The sequence below is a fragment of the Anolis sagrei genome, chromosome 2 (genome assembly GCF_037176765.1).
Source record: "Anolis sagrei isolate rAnoSag1 chromosome 2, rAnoSag1.mat, whole genome shotgun sequence".
Taxonomy (NCBI): Eukaryota; Metazoa; Chordata; class Lepidosauria; order Squamata; family Dactyloidae; genus Anolis; species Anolis sagrei.
This window is the reverse complement of record NC_090022.1, coordinates 26480076-26501655: the sequence shown is the minus strand read 5'-3', so window position 1 is coordinate 26501655 and position 21580 is coordinate 26480076. Positions and strand designations below refer to the sequence as shown.

Sequence of the window (21580 nt, the reverse complement as noted above, 5' to 3'; positions counted from 1 at the left end):
TTCCTTTCATCCTAATGCAACTGCTGCTGAACTCTTTCAGTGGGAACATAATCTAGTTCTAACTGTTGAAAGCTTGTCAGTTTCATACTGTCCTCTACACTTACTTACTTACTTACTTACTTAGGCAATCCCTCGTTGGATGAGTAAGATGATCTTCCTTGATGACTATTTTTGTGGGTTTGTAGGTGGCTGTGGAGCCCTATTCTTGACCCACAGTGAAGGCATTGGTTTCCAGGTGGAAGGCGGCCCCGGTCGGGGTTGGCTTGACGCGCCTTCCTCCTGGCACCTTTCTCTCTTTCACCCTCCACTCGTGCCTCCTCGAATTCTGCAGCACTGCTGGTCACAGCTGACCTCCAGCTGGAGCGGTCAAGGGCCAGGGCTTCCCAGTTCTCAGTGTCTATGCCAGAGATTTTAAGGATGGCTTTGAGGCCATCTTTAAATCTCTTTTCCTGCCCACCAACATTCCGTTTCCCATTCTTAAGTTCAAAGTAGAGCAATTGCTTTGGGAGACGGTGGTCAGGCATCCAGACAACGTGGCCGGTCCAGCGGAGTTGATGGCAGAGGACCATCGCTTCAATGCTGGTGGTCTTTGCTTCTTCCAGCACGCTGACGTTTGTCCACTTGTCTTCCCAAGATATTTGCAGGATTTTCCGGAGGCAGCGCGGATGGAATCGGCTTCTCTACAGTTACATTTGTGGTGCATGATGTGCTGCTGCATTTTCTTCAATGACACAACAGAGCAGACGTGAGTGTTCTTAAAAGACAATTTTGTAACTCAAGAGGAGTAACATGTGGAAGCATGCAGAAACGGGTGAGATTCAACACTTGTCCAGACAAATATAAAGGACATCAGGATAAGGTTAGCACCTGTTTTATGAGATAAAAAGTTTCACATTAAGAATAATGGAACTGGATCAGTAGTCGGGTCAGGACCCAGCATGAGGTACAAAGTGTGCAAAACTGGAAGAAATCATGAAAAACCAGCAGGTGGAGAGATACTAGCTATGACATTAATTACATGAATACAATTAATTCTGCGTGTTTTTGTTATTTCTAACAGAGGCAGCTCCTGCAAACCTTGGAAAAGCTATTTCCAGAATCTCCACATTGGCTGGGGAATTAGTGAGGTTTTAGTCCCAAGAGCAACTTTTTAAATGGTTGGGAAACAAGGTAGATTGGGAGTTCCAGTAGGTTAGCATGTAATTTTACACCCCACCACCCAGTTGTTTGACAACAGCAACAATAAAATAACCTACCATCACCACACTCAAATTATGCTTCTGAAATAAAGAAAGCTGTTGTTCAATTCAGATTTACGGAGTCCCGGTTGTTTCATATTTTTCCCACCCCCAAAAGCTGTAGTTAGTGGGTTTGAAAGAAAAATCGATATAAGTAGATCCTTCACACTCGTAGTTTACCAACTGTCAGGTAAATATCAGCAATGAAGAAACCTGAAAAGCTTCGTATAGCAAGGATAGACAAAAGACTTTCCAGGTTTTATTGGCCAACAACTCCCATTAATGTGAGTTTTTTGGGTTGTATGGCCATGTTCCAGTAGCATTCTTTCCTGATTTGCCTGCATCTGTGGCTGGCATCTTCAGAGTCTCCCATTAATCCTAACCAGCATAGACAATGGGTGAGAAAATATGAGAGTTTCAGTCACATGGAAGGCACTTCTGCCATACAAAAAAGTTATCTCTTTTCTTGTCATCTTCTTACAAAAATCATCCTTCCCTTGGTATGAATAGTGCCTTCCCTTTGACTAATAAAAAGTCATTCAAGAAGGGTGGTTTTTGTCAAGAGCAGACCAAGGACAAAAAGTGTAATTCCCTGTATTGTCGAAGGCTTTCATGGCCAGAATCACTGGGTTGTTGTAGGTTTTTTCGGGCTATATGGCCATGTTCTAGAGGCATTCTCTCCTGACGTTTTGCCTGCGTCTATGGCAAGCATCCCCAGAGGTAGTGAGGTCCTCTGAGGATGCTTACCTCACTATCTCTGAGGATGCTTGCCATAGATGCAAGCAAAACGTCAGGAGAGAATGCCTCTAGAACATGGCCATGGAAGGCTTGGAACGCACCTATACATAATGCCACAGGTGGGGTGAAGACAGAAGAGGAGGAACTAATTTCAATGTGGAACTAATTACACCTGGAATCCTGAAACCCTTGTAAGTCCTGAATGGTACTTATACACACCATACAGGTTGGCATCAACTAGATTCCAGGATCTGCAGTACACACAGAGTCCTGCTCACGTTTTCTTGCAGCTGCAAAACTCACATAGAAAAAAAGGCTTGTTAATTGAATTCAGGCAATTAATGTCAGGTCTAGTTTGGCCCTAAGAAACTTCGATCCCAAATATGTTCCATTTTGAAACCAGTACCCAGAACTGATGGAGACTAGGAGAATAAAACCAAGCTGGTTATAAGGTACTGAGCCAGGGATGTTGAAGGCATTTCTCAGCTGATGCTCTTCTTTCTGGGGCATAGTCCAACATCAATAGAAGAAAACTGGTAAATGGAGCTGCCTGATGCTTCGGCCAGTTGTATTTATCAGTGAGGATATGATAGAGGTCATAGGAGGAGATCCAGGACATTCGCAGGAGAGCACCTGCCAAGCACAAAGAAAACAACAGTTGCAACATGAGGTGGAAGCCTCATATATTCTTTCTGATTACAAAGCTTCCATTTTCATAGATTGTTGTTGCTAAATGCCATCTAGTTGCTTTTGATTTCTGGCGACCTTATGAATGAAAGACTTCCAAGGAATTCTGTCTTGCAAACTCACGGCTTTCTTAATTGAGTATATACATCTGGAGTGTGGTCTTCCTGTTTTTTTATTGCCCTCCACTTTACCAAACGTTATTTTTTTCGACAAGGGGATTGTTATTCCAAGGCCTGGGAGAGTGGATGGGTTTTTCATTGAGGGAAATGAGGGGGGTTTAGATCATTGTGTTGTCGGAGGCTTTCATGGTTGGAATCATTGGGTTGCTGTAAGTTTTTCGGGCTGTATGGCTATGTTCCAGAAGCATTCACTCCTGACATTTAACCTACATTCATGGCAGGCATCCTCAGAGGTTGTGAGGTTTGTTGGAAACTAGGAAAATGAGGTTTATATATCTGTGGAATAAAGTTCAGGGTGGGAGAAAGAACTCTTGTCTGTTTGAGTCAAGTGTGAATGTTTAGATCCTGTTTGCAAAAATGGGCTTGAACGTGAAACTACCTCTGAATCCAGCAAACAGAGAGATGCAACTTTTCACCTACTTGTCTCATAGCAACCCCAGCTAAGGATAGGGAGTTGAATGGGCGAGAAAATTCACCAGAAAATATACCCGCAATCAGGAGAAATCTCAGACTTCATCTTAGGGAAGAAGCAGCAAATTAAGAAAGTCACAGACACTGCGTGAGAAACAGCAGTGTGAGAAATCTCTCAGGCAAGGTAGCCAAGGTCACAGGCATGACTGTCACAGGCATGACTGGCATGACTGTCTTGTGGACCTCAAATCAGTGTTGTTCAGTTGAGAATTCAGATCAGGCAATGCTGCAAAGCAGTGAGGATCTCAAACCTTGTTTCCACTTTGTCTTTTGAGTCTAAGATCTTGGGAGTTTGGATTCATGTTTTGAGAAGTTTCTATAGTCTTGCTTTTGGATTCATGTTCATGTTTTGATTTTTGTTTTCCTGGATTTATGCTCATATTTGATTCTGGTTTTCCTGTATCTTGTTTTATGGATTTGGACTGTTTGGATTATTACCTTTGGAGTGTTTTTTTCCTATTTCCAGTTTGGTTTGGTTTATTACTTGTTGACTATTTTTCCCATTACCTATTGGATTTTGCCTTTCTCATTTCTTATGGTGACTTTTCATATATATATATATATATATATATATATATATATATATACACACACACACACACACACACACACACCTCAATAAACTATTTTACTACTACTTTTGGATTCCTGGCTGGTATTGAGTGCAAGGTGAATCCTGGCTGGGATGGAACACAAAATACGATAGCCTCAATTTCGTCACCTTGACTTCTAAGAAGAGTTTAGGTCTCATTGGTTTAAGGACCTATTTTTCATTCTTTTTTTTCCTTTGCAGTCTATAATATCTGCAGAACTCTTTTTCACCAATACCATGTCCTAGAGGAATAGGAAGCTGGTTTTCTTCCTATAAGCTTCCTATTAGGTTCACTAAGCGAACATAAAATGTAATGTTGGACTTGTACTTGGGATGTAGTATGCAACGAGCATCATACAACCCTCTGCTCTTCCAAATTCCAGGGGTTATGAGAAGGATACAGTTACACTGTCTTTAGTCTTTACCATCACATCCTCACCTTGTCTCTTGAAGAAAGATGATGCCTGTTTCCAGAACGAGGCAATCTTGGGTGGGACTTTGCCCAGAAGTTCAATGATTCGAGCCACATGATCTGAAATGGGTAGAAAGGAAAGGTTTGGATGTTTGATTGTAAAATCTTCATCTAGAAAATGGAAGGCATTCCAGATTTCCTCCTACCTTCATCTCTGGAGAAGTACTGCCCAGCTTTGGGTTCAAAGAGGCGCTCTCCAGTTGCCAGTTCAAAAGCCTACAACAGTAAATAATTATTTCATTTCAGCTTGTGGCCAATTCAGATATTACATCTAGTGCAGGATACTAAGAAATGAAAATGAGCTATTTGACTCTCTACTTCTCACATACTATTTTCACATATGTTTAACAGTGACAAATCCAAAACAAAAAACTAGGAGAAGGACAGCTGGTTCATAAGAATACAACGTGTTGAGCTGAAGCAGTTCGGTATTCTCTGTATACTCTTGAAAATGTGGATTATCTAAAAAAATTACTATGATAATTCTGCTAAACTTGTGAAATTGCTCAATTTCAGGTCTTGAAAGTGGATTTTTGTTGTTAAGTGCCTTGAAGTCAATCCAGACCTATGGCGACCTTAAGACAACCCTGTCACTGTTTTTTCTTGACAAGGTTTGGATTGCTGTGAGATTTTTGGGCTGTATGGCCATGTTCCAGCAGCATTCTCTCTTGACATTTCTCCTGCATCAGTGGCTTGCATCTTCAAGGGTTCTGTTGGCAATGAAGCAAGTGGAGTGTACATATATATCTGTGGAATGTCCAGGGTTGGAGAAAGAACTGTGGGATGTGTACGTTTTTTCTCCTTCAATAGCATTGAGCCATTACTGTTAAAGTCTTAAAGTCAAACTGCATTCATTCTAATGTGTGGCAGCTCTCCTAGCCTTCCTTTTTGTTAATAATATCTTTTGTCCATAAACTAAGCTGGATTACAGCGCAGAATGATCCAAACTATTTGCTCAGCCTTAAAACCTGAATTTTGTATTAAAAGATATGTTTTTAGCTTACATTTAGCAACTGGGTCAGAATACTTATAAATATTAAAGCATCTGTCCTACTTTTCTTGTCTGCTTTTTAAAATGATGATTATAGTAATAAGGAGGAAAGGAGGGGAGGGGCAATGATGGACAAAGGACCTGGCAAATATTTAGGGGGCTAAGGTCAAAACTAAGGAGGCTTTCCAGGTCCTGAACCAGTGCTTGGCTGTTACGACGGTCTGGATGAGGGCAAACAAATTGAAATTGAGTCCAGACAAGACAGAGGTACGCCTGGTCAGTCATAAGGCCAAACAGGTTATAGGGTTACAGCCTGTACTGGATGGGGTTACACCCCACCCCCACCCCCCCGAAGGCGCAGGTTCGCAGCTTGGGAGTCCTTCTGGACTCATCGCTGAGCCTGGAACCCCACGTTTTGGCAGGGGACAGGAGAGCATTCAAAATATTAAAACTGATGTCCCAGTTGCGCCCGTACCTTGGGAAGCCAGACTTGGCCACGGTGGTCCACGCTCTTGTTACATCCTGAATAGACTACTGCAACACACTCTATGTGAGGTTGCCATTGAAGATTGTTTGGAAGCTTCGAGCAGTCTAAGGGGCGGCAGACAGATTGCTCACCGGAGTGGGATACAGAGAGCACACAACCACCCTATTACACCAGCTACACTGGTTGCCAGTCTACTACCGCGCACAAGTGCTGGCTTTAGCCTATAAAGCCCTAAATGGTTCCAGCCCAGCTTACCTGTCCAAATGTATCTCCCTCTATGAACCATCTCGGAGGTTAATATCATCCAGGAAGGCCCTGCTCTCGATCTCACCCCGCTCACAAGTGCGACTGGTGGGGATAAGAGATAGGGCCTTCTCGGTGGTGGCCCCTTGTCTGTGGAACTCCCTCCCCAATGAGATTAGATCAGCCCCTTCTCTCCTGACCTTCAGGGGGGGAAATTAAGACGTGGTTGTGGGATCAAGCTTTTGACACAGTGCAGTAAGTGACCAAGAATCAATGTGATTGATAAACAGAATGGCCCTGGATTATATTTTGGATGACATGATTTTAACTGATTTTTTAAATGTAGTTGATGTTTTAATAAATCATGTTTTAATTCTTTGTTGTTTAATTGCAATTTTTTATTTGACACTTGTATGTCAAATTGCTGCCTGTTGTAAGGCCGCCTTGAGTCCCCTCTGGGGTGAGAAAGGCGGGATATAAATATGATAAATAAATAAATAAATAAATAAATAAATAAAGCTGAGCTTAAAAATTATGCCAAGACATCCAAGGAGGGAATGTGTGTGGTTGACTATCAGCCTGTTCTTATTTTTCGGATTATGAACAGATGGGTAGGGTTAGAAAGGCAAATATCATCATCATTACATCAGAAATGCTGGTAGAACTGGTCCTTACCAGGCATGCGGCACTCCAGTTATCAGCTGGGGTGTTGTAGTCTAACCCAAGAAGGACTTCCAGAGCTCTGTAGGGCTGGGTCTGAATCTTTCTGGAAAAAGGCTTGTACTACGAGAGAAGGAAGAAAAGAATGGTTTAGGTGAGGAAGAGTTTCTGTATGTGCCTTGTGTTCAGTGTGACCAATGGGCTGCATAAACAGTAGTTATTGGGACCTCAATGTACAATCATAAAGTTGGAAGCCACCCTCAAGGGCCATCCAGTCCAACCCTGTTCTGCAATGCAGGAAAAGCACAATCAAAGCACACCCAACAGATGGCCATCCAGCCTTTTGTTTAAAAGTGTCCAAGGAAGCCGCCTCCACCACTCTCTGAGGCAGAGAGTTCCACTGCTTAACAGCTCTCATGGTCAGGAGGTTCTTCCTAATGTTCAGGTGGAATGTCCTTTCCAGTCATTTGAACACATTGCTCTGAGTCCAAATTACTGAAAACGAGATGCAGCCTCTGAAGCTCTGCAAAGTCAAGAGAGCAAGACTAGCCTCAAATAGGCAATTATTCTCTATTCCCTTGAGCCTCCCACCCTCAAAACCTCTTGGAGATAAAAAGAAAAGGTCCAAAATGAAGGCTAGAGGTCAAGTTAAGACCCTTCTAGCATGCCAAAGCAGATCAGTGTTATCCGCTAGAGGGGCACAGGGAGGAAATGGCCCTGATTCTCTCCACATTTGCCCACTGCTGCTTTAGGTGTGAGACATACATCTGGCTAGACCCCAGTAAATATTTGGATGGGGGAGATTGTCCTGGCTATGAGATACCAGATAAACCCAAATGACAAGAGGAGCTCCAGATCCTACCCTATGAGGAACAGCTAAAATGTTTGAGACTGCTTAGTCTGGAAGAATAAAAGATGACTAAGGGTGCATCTACACTGTAGAATTAAAACACTTTGACATCACCTTAACTGCCATGGTTCAGTGTTACAATTATGGGAATTGTAGTTCTACAAGGTGCTTAGCCTTCTCGGTCAAAGGGCCCTTCTACACAGCCATGTAACCTAGAATATCAAGGCAGATAATCCACAATATCTGCTTTGAACTGGATTATCTGAGTCCGCACTGCCATGTGACCAAGCTCAATGTGGATTTTCTACAGCTGTGTGGAAGGGGCCACATAAGAGTGCTTATGCCTCACCAGACTACAATTCCCATTATTCCACAGCATTGAGCCATGGCAATTAAAGGGGTGTCAAAGTGCAGGAGTTTTTTTGTGTGTGTCATGAGCGACGTCAAAAAAACCAAGATTATGGCAACAAGAATGATTGACAACTGGAAAATAGAGGGAGAAACCGTGGAGGCCGTGACAGACTTTGTATTTCTAGGTGCAAAGATTACTGCAGATGCAGACTGTAGCCAGGAAATCAGAAGACGCTTACTTCTTGGGAGGAGAGCAATGTCCAGTCTCGATAAAATAGTGAAGAGTAGAGACATCAGACTGGCAACAAAGATCCGCCTAGTCAAAGCCATGGTATTCCCTGTAGTAACCTACGGATGTGAGAGCTGGACCTTAGGGAAGGCTGAGCGAAGGAAGATCGATGCTTTTGAGCTGTGGTGCTGGAGGAAAGTGCTGAGAGTGCCTTGGACTGCGAGAAGATCCAACCAGTCCATCCTCCAGGAAATAAAGCCCGGCTGCTCACTGGAGGGAAAGATACTAGAGACAAAGTTGAAGTACTTTGGCCACATCATGAGGAGACAGGAAAGCCTAGAGAAGACAATTATGCTGGGGAAAGTGGAAGGCAAAAGGAAGAGGGGCCGACCAAGGGCAAGATGGATGGATGGCATCCTTGAAGTGACTGGACTGACCTTGAGGGAGCTGGGGGTGGTAACGGCCGACAGGGAGCTCTGGCGTAGGCTGGTCCATGAGGTCACGAAGAGTCGGAGACGACTGAACGAATGAACAACAACAACATGAGCGACTTGAGAAACTGCAAGTCACTTCTGGTATGAGATTATTGGCTGTTTGCAAGGATGTTGCCCGGGGGATGCCTGGATGTTTTACCATCCTGTGGAAGGCTTCTCTCGTGTCCTTGCATGAGAAGCTGGAGCTGACAAATGGGAGCTCACCTCGCTCCCTGCATTCAAACCACCAACCTTTCAGTCAACAGTCCTGCCGGCACAATCCATTGCACCACCAGCGTCCCCCAAAGTGCATGGCAGGGGATTGGGCTGGATGGCTTTTGTGGTTTTTTTCCAGCTCTATGATTCTATGAAATCAGGAAAGTAGCTCAAAAAGGGCAAAAGTACACCCAGACTCACAGTCCAGCATGCGCTTCCCAGGTCTGCAATCTTCACTCCCATTTTCATTAAATTGCAACAATCCAAAAGAGCAGTCATGTCATCTTCTGGATGGAAAGAACAAAAGAAAATAAACCCTTTTACAAATGGTATGACAATTCAGATTGTAAACTGGGTGTGTTACTAGTACATGTCCAACATTTCACAGGTGAAAACCCGGACACATCTGGCCAAAAACACCAGGGTGTGGTCAAGATAGCAAAAGTGATTAACGAGGAAGAGCATACAAGAGAGGAGATGATGCAGCAGGTTGCTTTTGCCTAATCTGCTTGGAAAGGGCAAGGTTTAGCTTCTTCCCCTCCTGTCGCCTTTCTCACTGAGGCCCCATCTACACTGCCATAGAATACAATTTGGAACTTCATTATATGATCAATGTAAACTCACACCATGCAGTTCAATGTAGTTAAATGACATTATATGAATCCACACTGACCATATAATGCAATTTCAAACTGCATTATATGGCAGTGTAGATAAGACCTGAGTAGGAACTATTTCACATTGAACTCAGCTTCTAGCAATGAAAGTAAGCTAAGGAGAAGGAAAAAAGTGGAAGCAATTTCCCTCAAAATGCACCAGTATTCAAATTTGGGCATATCGGGTATGTATACCAAGTTTGGACCCAGATGCATAATTGTTTGGGTTCATAATGTGCTCTGGATATAGGTGAACTACAACTCCTATAAATCCCTCCAAAGACCTCAAGTATTTTTTGTTGGTCTTGGAGATTCTGTGTGCCTAGTTAGTTCCAGATCCATCATTTGTGGAGTTCAGGGTGCCCTTAGATTGCAGATGAACTATACATCCCAGTACCTACAGCTACTATAAATTATGGTGAATTCTACCCAAATTTCTCTGGTAGGTTCAGTTAGTGATCAATTCCTCTGTTTGCTGTGTACCATAGAAAAGAATAGGAAAGGGTTAAGGGAGAGACAGTGGGCATGTTCATGCAAATTCCACACCAAAGGAGAGAATAATGGGATGCCTGTAGTGAAAAACTGATATATTATCAGTTTTATTATGTGCATAGAAGATATACTCCGCCTTTCTCCCAGCCAGCATTTCCCCCCCTTACACATATATTTACTACAACAACAAACCCAACTGGTATATGCTTTTATTTTGAGCAAGATACCTGGTCTTTTTGGCTTTGCGACCGTCCCTTGCTCCAAGGAACCCATGTTGTATAGAAGAGTCTGCAAACTTTCTTCTGTGACATAAAGCAGAATGTTCTCTGGCTTGATGTCTGCATGGATGATGCGGCATTCTTTGTGCAAGAAATGCAAGCCTTGGAGTACCTGCACAAACAAGAATGTGACAGGCAGTTAAAGTCAAAAGCCCAGGTCCCAGAATACTATCAAGCCTCTCAGCCTTCAGCAACTACCATAGTTTTGAGTTGCCAAAGGAAAAACTGGGGAAGGCTAAAGGTAAAGGTTTTCCCCTGACATTAAGTCTAGTTGTGTCCGACTCTGGGGGTTGGTGCTCATCTCCATTTCTAAGCCCAAGAGCCGGCATTGTCCGTAGACACCTAGAAAGTCATGTGGCCAGCATGGCTGCATGGAGTGCTGTTACCTTCCCACCGGAGCAGTACCTATTGATTTATTCACATTTGCATGTTTTCTAAATACTAGGTTGGCAGAGGCTGGGGCTAACAGCAGGAGCTCACCCTGCTCCCCGGATTTGAACTGGCGACCTATTGGTCACTAAGTTCAGCAGCTCAGTGGTTTAACCCATTGCGCCACCGGAGGCTCCGTAATGGCTGCGGAAAATCCCATGATAGGATTGCCTTGAAGTCACCATAAATCAGAAATAAAATAAATCAGAAAGCACAGAGCAATAGCAGTTTCTCAAGTTGCTCCTGACAAAATAAAAAAAAAACCCAACTATTTTATTGCGTTACTCTGTTACTGTTAAGCATTTTTATTTGATGTTATTGTCTGTTTTGCATGCATTTTATTTTGCCTTATTGTAATTACTTGGGTGTGGCCTCATGTTAGCCACCTTGAGTCCCTTTGGGGAGATGGTGGCGGAGTATAAATAGAGTTTTATTTATATTAATTGTATTATACCAGGACTGCAATGAGTTGAAAGCCGTGCAGGAACTTAAGGCTGGCAGCCACCATAGAGTTATCATCAAGTGGCACTAGAGGTGGTGAAGCACTGCAAGGTGGACCCAGTACATATACATATACATATATTTGTAGAGAGAGAAAGAGAGAGAGAGAGAGCTCTCGACAAGTGTTTTCAAGATGATGGGCAGTGGCACTGAGCCTGCTGCTCTCTCCTGAAGCTGTTTTACTCACTTGTTGTGTAGCTTTTTTCACAAAGGGTAATGGGAGGCCCCGGGCTCCATGGCAGTTCAGCAACGTCTGCAGTGAAGGTCCCAGCAGCTCAAACACTAAGCAGGCATGTAGGGGAAAGTTAGGGATCCAATAACTGAGATGCTGCCTGATCTCATTTTCACTCTGAGACCAACACCATAGGGTAAGGAAATGGTGTCTTTACCTGTTGGGTGCCCCTGATACAGTGAAGAAGTCTGGGAGCTGCAGTCCAACATTGAATGTTAAAAGGGTAGTATATCCCAACTCTTTCCTGAGCTAACTAACTATTCCCTGTCCCATATGATAACACATTTCCAGTATGCACAAATGGCTTCATCTTAATGCAGTGTTTGGGAGCTACATTATGAATGGGATCAAATCCAATGATCAGGAATTAGTGTAGGGCTTTCTTTCCTCTATGCAGGCTTTTGTGTAGCTTCAGATCCCATTCCAGGAGAAAAGCAGGATGAATAAATGAATGGATGAATAAAATTTCAGCCCTCCGTGGGTCGCAAGTTTTCCCCGCCTGTTTTCCATGCAACATCATGCCTGGCATCTGGGGTCTTATGACCTGTTTTCTCCATAATTAAAGGATATGGAAACCATTCTCTCCAATCATTTTGAAATCATCCAAGAAGCGGATGACATGGTCACTGGCTCTGTTGTTTCTCCTCTTGCTATTCACCTGCCAAAAGGGAAGAAGAACTTGTTCAGAGCAGACATTTTAATGAGGCATTGAATAATCCCATTGCTGTCACCGTCCCCCATTGTTCTGTTTGTGATCAAGGAAAATATCCAGTCCTTGAGGTTTGGCAAAGAATAAGCAATTTTACTTCTAATGCTTGTGTTTTGTGTAACAATCCCAGGCAAAGCTTGGAAACCTTTCCTTTTTGGACCAAAATTCCCAGAAGCAACTTAAAATGTGACATTCCCGTGGAAGTTATCACCCATCTACAAGAACAATAACAACAATGGTTTTGTCCTCCAGGTTCAGGTTGGAATAGAGAGAGTGGCCCCATCTACACTGTCATATAATGCAGCTTGAAACTGCATTATATAGTGAGGGTAGAGTCATACAATGCAGTTAAATGCAGTTAAACTGCATTATGTGACTCTACACTGACTCTATAATGCAGTTTCAAACTGCTTTATATGGCAGTGTGGATGGGTCCTGAGCCTGCTTGCTTTTTGGGGAGCGACAGATGTCTGTGTCAGCATTACATACACAGCGAAGTAGCAGGACTTCATCCAAGGCTGCCTCAACAAAATCTTCTCCTCCTCTGGGCACCTTCACAGCCACACTTCTCTTCTTCCTGGAACAAAACCCACAGGTTGAGCCAAGAGGAAACTGCTGCTTTGAAAACAAACATTCTATTTTCCAAAAGGGCAATTACTGGAATCCTGTGAGTACAATGCCAAAAGTGTGGCTTTGTTATTGTTAACTGCTGGCAAATCATTTTCGACTTATTGCAACTCTATGAATAAGAGAACTGTAAGTCACCCTATCTTCAGTAGCCTTGCTCGGGTTTTGCAGATTGTGGCTTCCTTGACTGAGTTTATCCATCTGTAGTGTGGTCTTCCTTTTTTCCCCATTTGCTCTTTTTCCATCAGCGGTTCCTCTTCCCACCAGGGGAATTCCTTCTGTCAGGCAAATCTGCAGCCAATTCCTGTGCAGATCCTAGGTGGTTCTGTTTTTCAGCCAATCAGGGGATGAAAGAGATGTTTGAATAGCTATCTGAACTACATAAAATGTCTTATGTATTTCTGTAAATTGGTGCATGTACATTTGACATTTTTGCTGGCACTTGCATCCTTTTTGGCCAAACCGAATAAACCTCTGTTGCATTGCCTTCAACTTTGAGTGCTTGTTCTCCTTCCTGACTGATCTAGTTTAACAAAAGCTCACCAGGCACGGACCTCTATATCTGCGGTCCTAGCTGAAATCTCTGTCAATATGATTCAGTTGGAAACTGCATCATATGGCAGTGTAGATGAGGGCTCTGAAGCTTAACAGAGAATTTAAGACAGTTTTGTTCTACATCAGGGCTAATTCATGTTTCTAGGTATCGTATCTTGGAGCATCCTTCTCCAATCATGGCTTAAACTTCCTCTTATTAAAATCTTGCCAAGAAAATTCTATGATAGGTTCGTCATAAGTTGTTGTCAATTAGGAATCATAGAATCATAGAATCATAGAATCAAAGAGTTGGAAGAGACCTCATGGGCCATCCAGTCCAACCCCCTGCCAAGAAGCAGGAATATTGCATTCAAATCACCCCTGACAGATGGACATCCAGCCTCTGCTTAAAAGCTTCCAAAGAAGGAGCCTCTACCACACTCCGGGGCAGAGAGTTCCACTGCTGAACGGCTCTCACAGTCAGGAAGTTCTTCCTAATGTTCAGATGGAATCTCCTCTCTTGTAGTTTGAAGCCATTGTTCCGCGTCCTAGTCTCCAAGGAAGCAGAAAACAAGCTTGCTCCCTCCTCCCTGTGGCTTCCTCTCACATATTTATACATGGCTATCATATCTCCTCTCAGCCTTCTCTTCTTCAGGCTAAACATGCCCAGTTCCCTAAGCCGTTCCTCATAGGGCTTGTTCTCCAGACCCTTGATCATTTTAGTCGCCCTCCTCTGGACACATTCCAGCTTGTCAATATCTCTCTTGAATTGTGGTGCCCAGAATTGGACACAATATTCCAGATGTGGTCTAACCAAAGCAGAATAGAGGGGTAGCATTACTTCCTTAGATCTAGACACTATGCTCCTATTGATGCAGGCCAAAATCCCACTGGCTTTTTTTGCCGCCACATCACATTGGAGGCTGATAACAACACCATACTGCATATGAGTGTGCAACAACTATACGTATGGATAGATTTTCCAGGGAAGTGTTTATACACAGATATGTGAGCAGTTCAGACAGCTTACATTGCAATGAACCTAAACGCTATATGGAGCACTCTTGAGCCTGGAGGACTGTGCAATTCTACAACCAGCAGGAATATCCCAGTTCTGGATCATCTTGTTATTTTTCCCTTTTGGTTTACATGAAAATTCATGCATTTTTGTGAACTTCTGCAATTTGCTGCTTAATGCTTTTGTCCCAACTTATTTAAAAGCGACCTTTCAAATTGATGTGCATCAGCACCAACAAAACATGCAAAAATTGTGCACCAAATTCTAAACCCACCACAGTCACAGCAACCAGTTTATGGCTTTTCCGGAAAATTTTATTTGTGTTTACTCACCCAACATCTTGGCAAAGCCAGACTGTTGAGAAGTAGCCACTCCCCAGGTTCTGCACCACATGGTATCTTCCATTGAATGTCTCCCCTGTCCTTACTGGATAGTAACCTTCTACATAAAATAGAAGGGGTATAATTAACACATATTAAAAAGAGAAACCAAAAAGTTAGCCTTTACAAGTCCTAATTGTATAAATCTCCTGTCTTGAAAGAGTATGCTCAGATGTACTCTCTGATGAGTTAGAGTAACAAATTGAGAGCATCCTACCATTCTGTTGATAGATGCATAGAACACTGTCCTATCTGGTTGTATTTTTCTCTCATCACTCTGTCTGCACCTTACTCCTGTCTTCTCTGAAATAAATGAAGAAAGGAGCCTAGTTGCACCTTTAAGGGTGCATCTGTGTGTAGAATTTATACTTGAACTGCCGTGGCACTATGCTATGGAATCTTTGAATCTGTAGTTTGACATATTAAGATTAGAAGACAGGAAGAAATTAAGAATGAGTAATTTTTGTATATCTCAAAGACACATCAAGCTAGGAGTTGTAACATGTTGTAAAATTCCTGCATTAGTTATGGCTTTTCATGATGACAGTATACTCTGTATTAATTCAGTTCTTGTGGGTTTTTTCGGGCTATATGGCCATGTTCTAGAGGCATTTCTCCTGACGTTTCGCCTGCATCTATGGCAAGCTTCCTCAGACCTCACCTCTGAGGAAGCTTGCCATAGATGCAGGCGAAACGTCAGGAGAAATGCCTCTAGAACATGGCCATATAGCCCGAAAAAACCCACAAGAACTGAGTGATTCTGGCCATGAAAGCCTTCGACAATACATCTGTATTAATTGTTTATTTTGGAAACTAGAAGAATCTCTTTTTGTGTGTGTGAGAGAGATTGAGGAAAAAATAAAAATAGATTAGTTTGTTGGTGTTGACTTGTTAGGTAAGTGTTTCTGTTAGGAAAAAAAGATGGCCTGCATTTTAGGGCAGATTTCACCATGAGCAGCCAGTGAGTACAATACGTACTTGTGCTTAAAAAAAATTACTTTAACTTAAATAATAGTCAATAGACCAAACTGCATTCTACTATTGCTATTTTCATCCCTCTGTCAATCTGTAATTCCCATTCAACCACAAAATGTACTGGTAATCTTGGAACAACCACAATCTGTCAGCCTTCCGACCTTAGAGTGATCCTAAGAATAATAAGGGAGGAGGAAACCATTATTGGAAGGAAGTGCTTTTCTCATCATGTTCACAACTTACCTGCACATGATGCCGGGGAACCCTCCTCTTGCCAGTCAAGCCCATCCATGGCAGGGCTTTAGCTCTATGTGAATGACCAGATACTTGGAACAGTCAAGGTTCAGGAAACATCTGAATACAAATATATCATCCCAGTATTACAAGTATTATACCTGAATCCAAGTATTTCATCTCAGTTGGCTGTAAAGAGGCCAATTATACATTGCCTAAAAAGAGAAGTGAGCCCCCTGTGGTGCAGCAGGTTAAACTGCTGAGCTGCTAAACTTGCTGATTGAAAGGTCAGCAGTTTGAATCCGGGGAGTGGGATGAGCTCCCGCAGTTAGCCCCAGCTTCTGCCAACCTAGCAGTTCAAAAACATGCAAATGTGGGTAGATCAATATGTTACGGTGAGTTATCAGCACCAAGTATATGTGTGTGTTAAAGAAAAGTTTATACTGTTAATTATCATGTGAAGCTGCTAATCTAGGTCAGCAAGTAGGTTTGAGCCACACCCGGTGGGGTATAACTTTATGTGGCTTAGAATACAGTTCAGCTCTATGCTCAGAAGCATTTGCTCTAAGGAGTCTTTTGCTCACAGCATTTTGCTCAACTATTTGTGCTCTGCATTTGAAGGGAGATGAAGAAGCCAAGCTCTTTGCATTCTGTATTTCTTACAAGGACTATGTAAGTTTGTTGCACTGTTTATTTTGTATGCAACACTGCAAGTTTATGTTTTGACTCTGCTGACAAGAGTAAACTTTTCTGGGTTTTTTTTTCTCCTCCTGCTTTTGTGCAAAGTTATTGTGTCTTTTGCATTGGACCAGACTAAATTCCTCTTAAGCGCAACACTATAGGTACCGCTTTGGTGGAAAGGTAACAATGCTCCATGCAGTCATGCTGGCCACATGACCTTGGAGGCGTCTACAGACAACGCCGGCTCTTTGGCTTAGAAATGGAGATGAGCAGCACCCTCAGAGTTGAACCCAACTAGACTTAATGTCAAGGGGAAACTTTTACCTTAAAAAGAGAAGATATGCAGCAACTAAAAAGAGGAGCAAGAATGGACTGTACTGACGTATAATACAGTTCCACACAGATAATCTGGATTCAGAAACTGGTTTATATGGTAGTGCAGATGGGGCCTCAGATTTTCCCCTACTGACGTCTATGCTTACATTCTATTGGGGAGGGTTGATTTAAATAGAAATGCAATTTAAGACACTATATTGGATAAGTCTGACCAGAGGAGTTGTGTTACTATTAAGTTTTCCATCTAGTATATCCAGTGCCTTCTAGGGACTGAATTTATGGGTTCAGTGGGTCCGTAGATTCAATATCCACAGTAGATTCAATATCCAATATTTTGTGGGCCTCTCTATTTCCTCCAGCGTAGTTCTAAGAAATATAGTCTTTCTATTATTCATGGGAAGGTCTCGGAACACATTCCCTTTGGGTGCATAAATCATAGTGCAGTCTTCCCTGGATTTACTCCATTGGTGTGGGAAATAAAAAAAAGTTGCTTTCACTATTATGAATATAGCTTGGATAAAAACTATGTTTTTGGCATAAGGACAAATATGTTTGTAAGGAGGCACTTGATGTGGAAATGTTGCACACTTTTATGGCCTTGCTAGAGATAGTTGATATGTTACCTTTACAGATGGCTTTGCTATTTTTAAAGATGGGAAAATGTTGCTTTTTGCAAACAATTATGAATCTAGAGAGCCTTGCTATAGCTTTGATAGATAAAAAATGTTGCTCTTTGCAGGTGTAAACATGCTTACATTCCATACTGTAGCTTTGATAAAAACCCCGACTTGCCTATCAATAGACATGCTTGTCTGAAACTTTGCTAACTTGTTGTTTTAGAAAGTTAGAGAGTAGCTCTGCAGGTGTTTAGGTCTTTGGGAAGATTGTCATTCTCCATGGAGGGAGAGACCAGCGGCTGTGGAAAAGCGGAATATAAACATGTGCTGAACTTGCTTCTGTGTGCCTATTTGTTTTAGGACACCCATCTTACAAGATGTGTTATAATAAACACTTTGCCACTTCAAATTATATTTTAGGGTTTAAAGACCCATGTTTCCAAATGTGTCACACCTATCTTCTATATAAATAAAAATGTAATATTCGTTTGTGGGATTAACACAACTCAAAAACCATTGGATGAATTGACACCAAATTTGGACACAATACACGTATCAGGCCAACAAGTGACCATCACTCATAAAAAACACAGCAGAAGAGACTTAAAGAGCCAAAAAAAATACATTAGAATGCATGCGCAAAACCACACACACACATGTATATACACGCAAATACACATATATACACACACACACACACAAACACATATACACAGACAGGGCCACAGCAACGCATGGCAGGGGACAGCTAGTTCCAAATAAATCTGATTCCACTTATACTGACAGCTTTGCATTTCTCATGACCAAATTGAAATTGACATCAAAGGGTTGCATGTTTTAGTTCTTGGCATGCAAAAACCTATCAACTATTTTGGATAAGGAACCTGTACATAGTCTTGTGTGTCAAACCTAAGAAATATCTTTCTTTCAAATCAATTTCCATTCTTGCACTTAATGAAGCATTTCACAACCTGGGGGTCAAGACCCCTGGGGGGGGGGTTGTAATGGGGGAGCCAGAGGGGTTGCCGAAGACCATCAGAAAATGGTACTTTCTGTTGGTCAAGGGGGTTCTGTGTGGGAAGTTTAGCCCATTCTATTGTTGGCGGGGTTCAGAATGCTCTTTGTAGGTGAACTATAAATCCCATCAACTACAACTCCCAAATGTCAAGGTCTATTTTCTCCCAAACCCACTAGTGTTCACATTTGGGCATATGTCATGACATTAGGAAAGTTGAGAAACACTGACCTAATGTATTGGGTTATCCATAATAGGATTTAGTTTTTGCGGAATTGCACAGCAGTACAAAGCAAGGCAGATAAAACCAGCAAGCTTTCAGCAACCCTCTTTCATAGTCCTTTTGCTTGTGGGCTTTTCTACCTGCCTCAGCTGCCTTTGCCATTAAGATTCTACATAGCTGAGAGTAATGTAAGAGTGCCAAATGCAGAACTCCTCATTCAACACCCCGAGGACTCACTGTTGCACTGTGATAGCTACTCCCAACATCTATTCTGTGGCTGGTGGAAAGCAGGGAGTATCAGAGAAGCATCTGATTATGTCTTCAGGGCTGGATGCAGATGGGCAACATCTTCCACCAAGATCCCCTGAGGTACTATAGAGGTCTTACCAGATTATGTCATTGGTCAGTGTTTACCTGGGGAGCCGGACATAGCTGGAGTATATGCAATCCCATCCACTCTCAGTGTGAGATTTTGGTTGTTGCAAAGGGAGGAAGACAATACCAACTTTCCCGGTGACCAAAAGAAGACATGTGTTGGTGTAAGGCGGACTTACTCCATAATTATATAGCAGGGTTGGAAAGGTTTCCAATTTGAGTGACACGATAAAGGGGAGAAAAGATGGAAATGCAAGTAGATACCTTGTTTATTTGCCTGTATTTCCATCTCTAGGTCAACATGACTCTTTGCCTTTTGGACCTCAGAAGCAGCGGGAACAGAAGTTAAGGCATACAGATTCTCCACTTCTAACAATTTTTGTATTGTTTTTCCCTGCCCTCGTGCCTCTGCTTCTTTGAATTCTGGAGCTGGGCTGGCAGGAGAATTCCTAGCATTTCTGGCTGGGTCACGGCAGAGATTATAGCAGAGGTTTTCACTGGCACTTTTCAAAAAGCAGGCTGCAAATCTGTGCCACTCCGTGCTGAGCGGGGCTGGAAAAAAGCCAGGCTGAACTCTCAGGTTTCTGGCTGTCCTTGCTTGGATTTTCAAATGGATTAGAGAGGATTGCAAGGAAAAGCCAGGGCATCCCTGCTGGAAGACTAGACTGTTCAAGCCTCTAACTAGAAGGGCTCAGATGGCCTTCTTCAGGAGGAGAGAAAGAAGAGGCTGTTCCCACACGTTTACATGTTCCCCTTTGCAGGTCAAATATTTCCATCTTTGGAGGGTTTGTTGGTTTGGTTTAAACATGTCAAAATCCAGTCATGGTTGGAAGGCTATGCAAAGCTTGACTAATGTTCGTGATGTTCTAAATACAAAGACTTTACTCGTGAACTGATTTGGCATTATTTTTTCCAGTTGAAAAACATGTGGAGTAGATGCACACAGGCCATATCTGACCTTGGATTATTAAAGTGTGTTTTGTCTTGATACAGCGATTAGTATGCACTGAGATTAAAGGGGGAATCCAGATTCAAAACTCCACTGAGCCATAAAACAGATTGAATGACCTTGGACCTCTCTCTCTCTCTTGAAGCCCAACATTGGAAATTTGCAGTAGGACTAAAAGTGGGTCACAGGTGCCATGTATATTGTTTTGAGATCACTGAAGGAAAAGTGGGAAGTAGTAATAAAATAAACATAAATAAATGGCACTGAGTCCCTAGTGGCACAGTGGGTTATACTGCTGAGCTGCTGAACTTGCTGACTGAAAGGTCGGTGGTTCGAATCTGGGGAGCGGGGTGAGTTCCCGCTGTTAGCTCCAGCCAACCTAGCAGTTTCAAGACATTCAAATGTGAGTAGATAAATCGATACCACTCCGGTGGGAAGGTAACAGTACTCCATGCAGTCATGCTAGCCACATGACCTTGGAGGTGTCTACAGACAATGCCGGCTATTCAGCTTAGAAATGGAGATGAGCATCAACCCCCAGAGTTGGACATTAACTAGACTTAATGTCAGGGAAAAACCTTTACCTTTAAGTAATAGGCACATGAATCAATATAACTCTACCATCTAACCTGCCTCACAAATGAGAAAAATTAACATGATTCAGCTCAGATTGTTAGAAACTAGATGGGATCATTGATAGTGCTTGTCTATAGGTATTCATCTGTTTAAAGCCATTCAGGTATCTATTTGTATTATTGAGAAACAGGGATCAAAATGTATTACCTTTGATGAAAAACCAAAGTTAGCATTGAGATATTTCCACATCAAAATGTGCTCTCAACTTTTGGCAATCTCATGGAGTTCATAGGGTTTTCTTATCATGGGTACATTCCACTGTTTTCCTGGCAGTTCACAAAAATGTTATCAAACTAAACAAAATCAAAGTATTGGGGGGGGGGGGAGTAGCCATTACAATGAACTCACCTTTACTAGATGCCAGGATTTAAGGAGCCCAGCTTGGATTGGGTCTCACCACTTGCTGATCTGCCAGGCTTTTGAGTTGGGGGGCGGAGAGGGTTGTCCAACAAGTTCCCACTTGCTTCCCTTTTTAGTCCCTGGAGCTGGAAAGGGGGCGGGAAGAAGAGGGGGTCCCACGTCTCCCCCCTCCCCTACATAACTGTGGCAAGAGGAAAGGGTAGGGCTTGGATCACGCTGGAGCCTCTGGAAACACACGGTCCCAACTTCAGAGCCGTCCAGAGACCCAGGACAGCTGGGAAGGTCTTATTTTACCCTCTCCTCTCGCCCTGCACCTGTTGGAACAGTTTCCTGCTCTGGTCTCTTAATATTTTTTCCTGGCCCCATCTCTGCCCTGCTACCAAAGCAAAAACCTGGAATCTCTCGGGAGTGTATTTATAGACCAGCATTGACAGATTGCCGAGATG

The 21580-nt window shown here is 42.7% G+C and overlaps 1 protein-coding gene across 1 annotated transcript; it reads right to left on the bottom strand.

The window, feature by feature from the left end:
• Positions 1 to 855: 855 nt before the first annotated feature.
• LOC132765632 (SRSF protein kinase 3-like) lies at positions 856 to 21395 on the bottom strand. The gene is made up of 12 exons (XM_067463411.1): positions 21123 to 21395; positions 15952 to 16062; positions 14686 to 14794; positions 12664 to 12751; positions 12037 to 12123; positions 11421 to 11528; positions 10253 to 10415; positions 9079 to 9164; positions 6774 to 6881; positions 4524 to 4593; positions 4345 to 4437; positions 856 to 2609 (listed from the first exon to the last, which is right to left on the bottom strand). Exons 2-12 carry the CDS (start codon positions 15998 to 16000, stop codon positions 2422 to 2424), a joined length of 1149 nt encoding a protein of 382 aa, XP_067319512.1. The 5' UTR covers positions 16001 to 16062; positions 21123 to 21395; the 3' UTR covers positions 856 to 2421.
• Between the last annotated feature and the right edge of the window lie 185 nt (positions 21396 to 21580).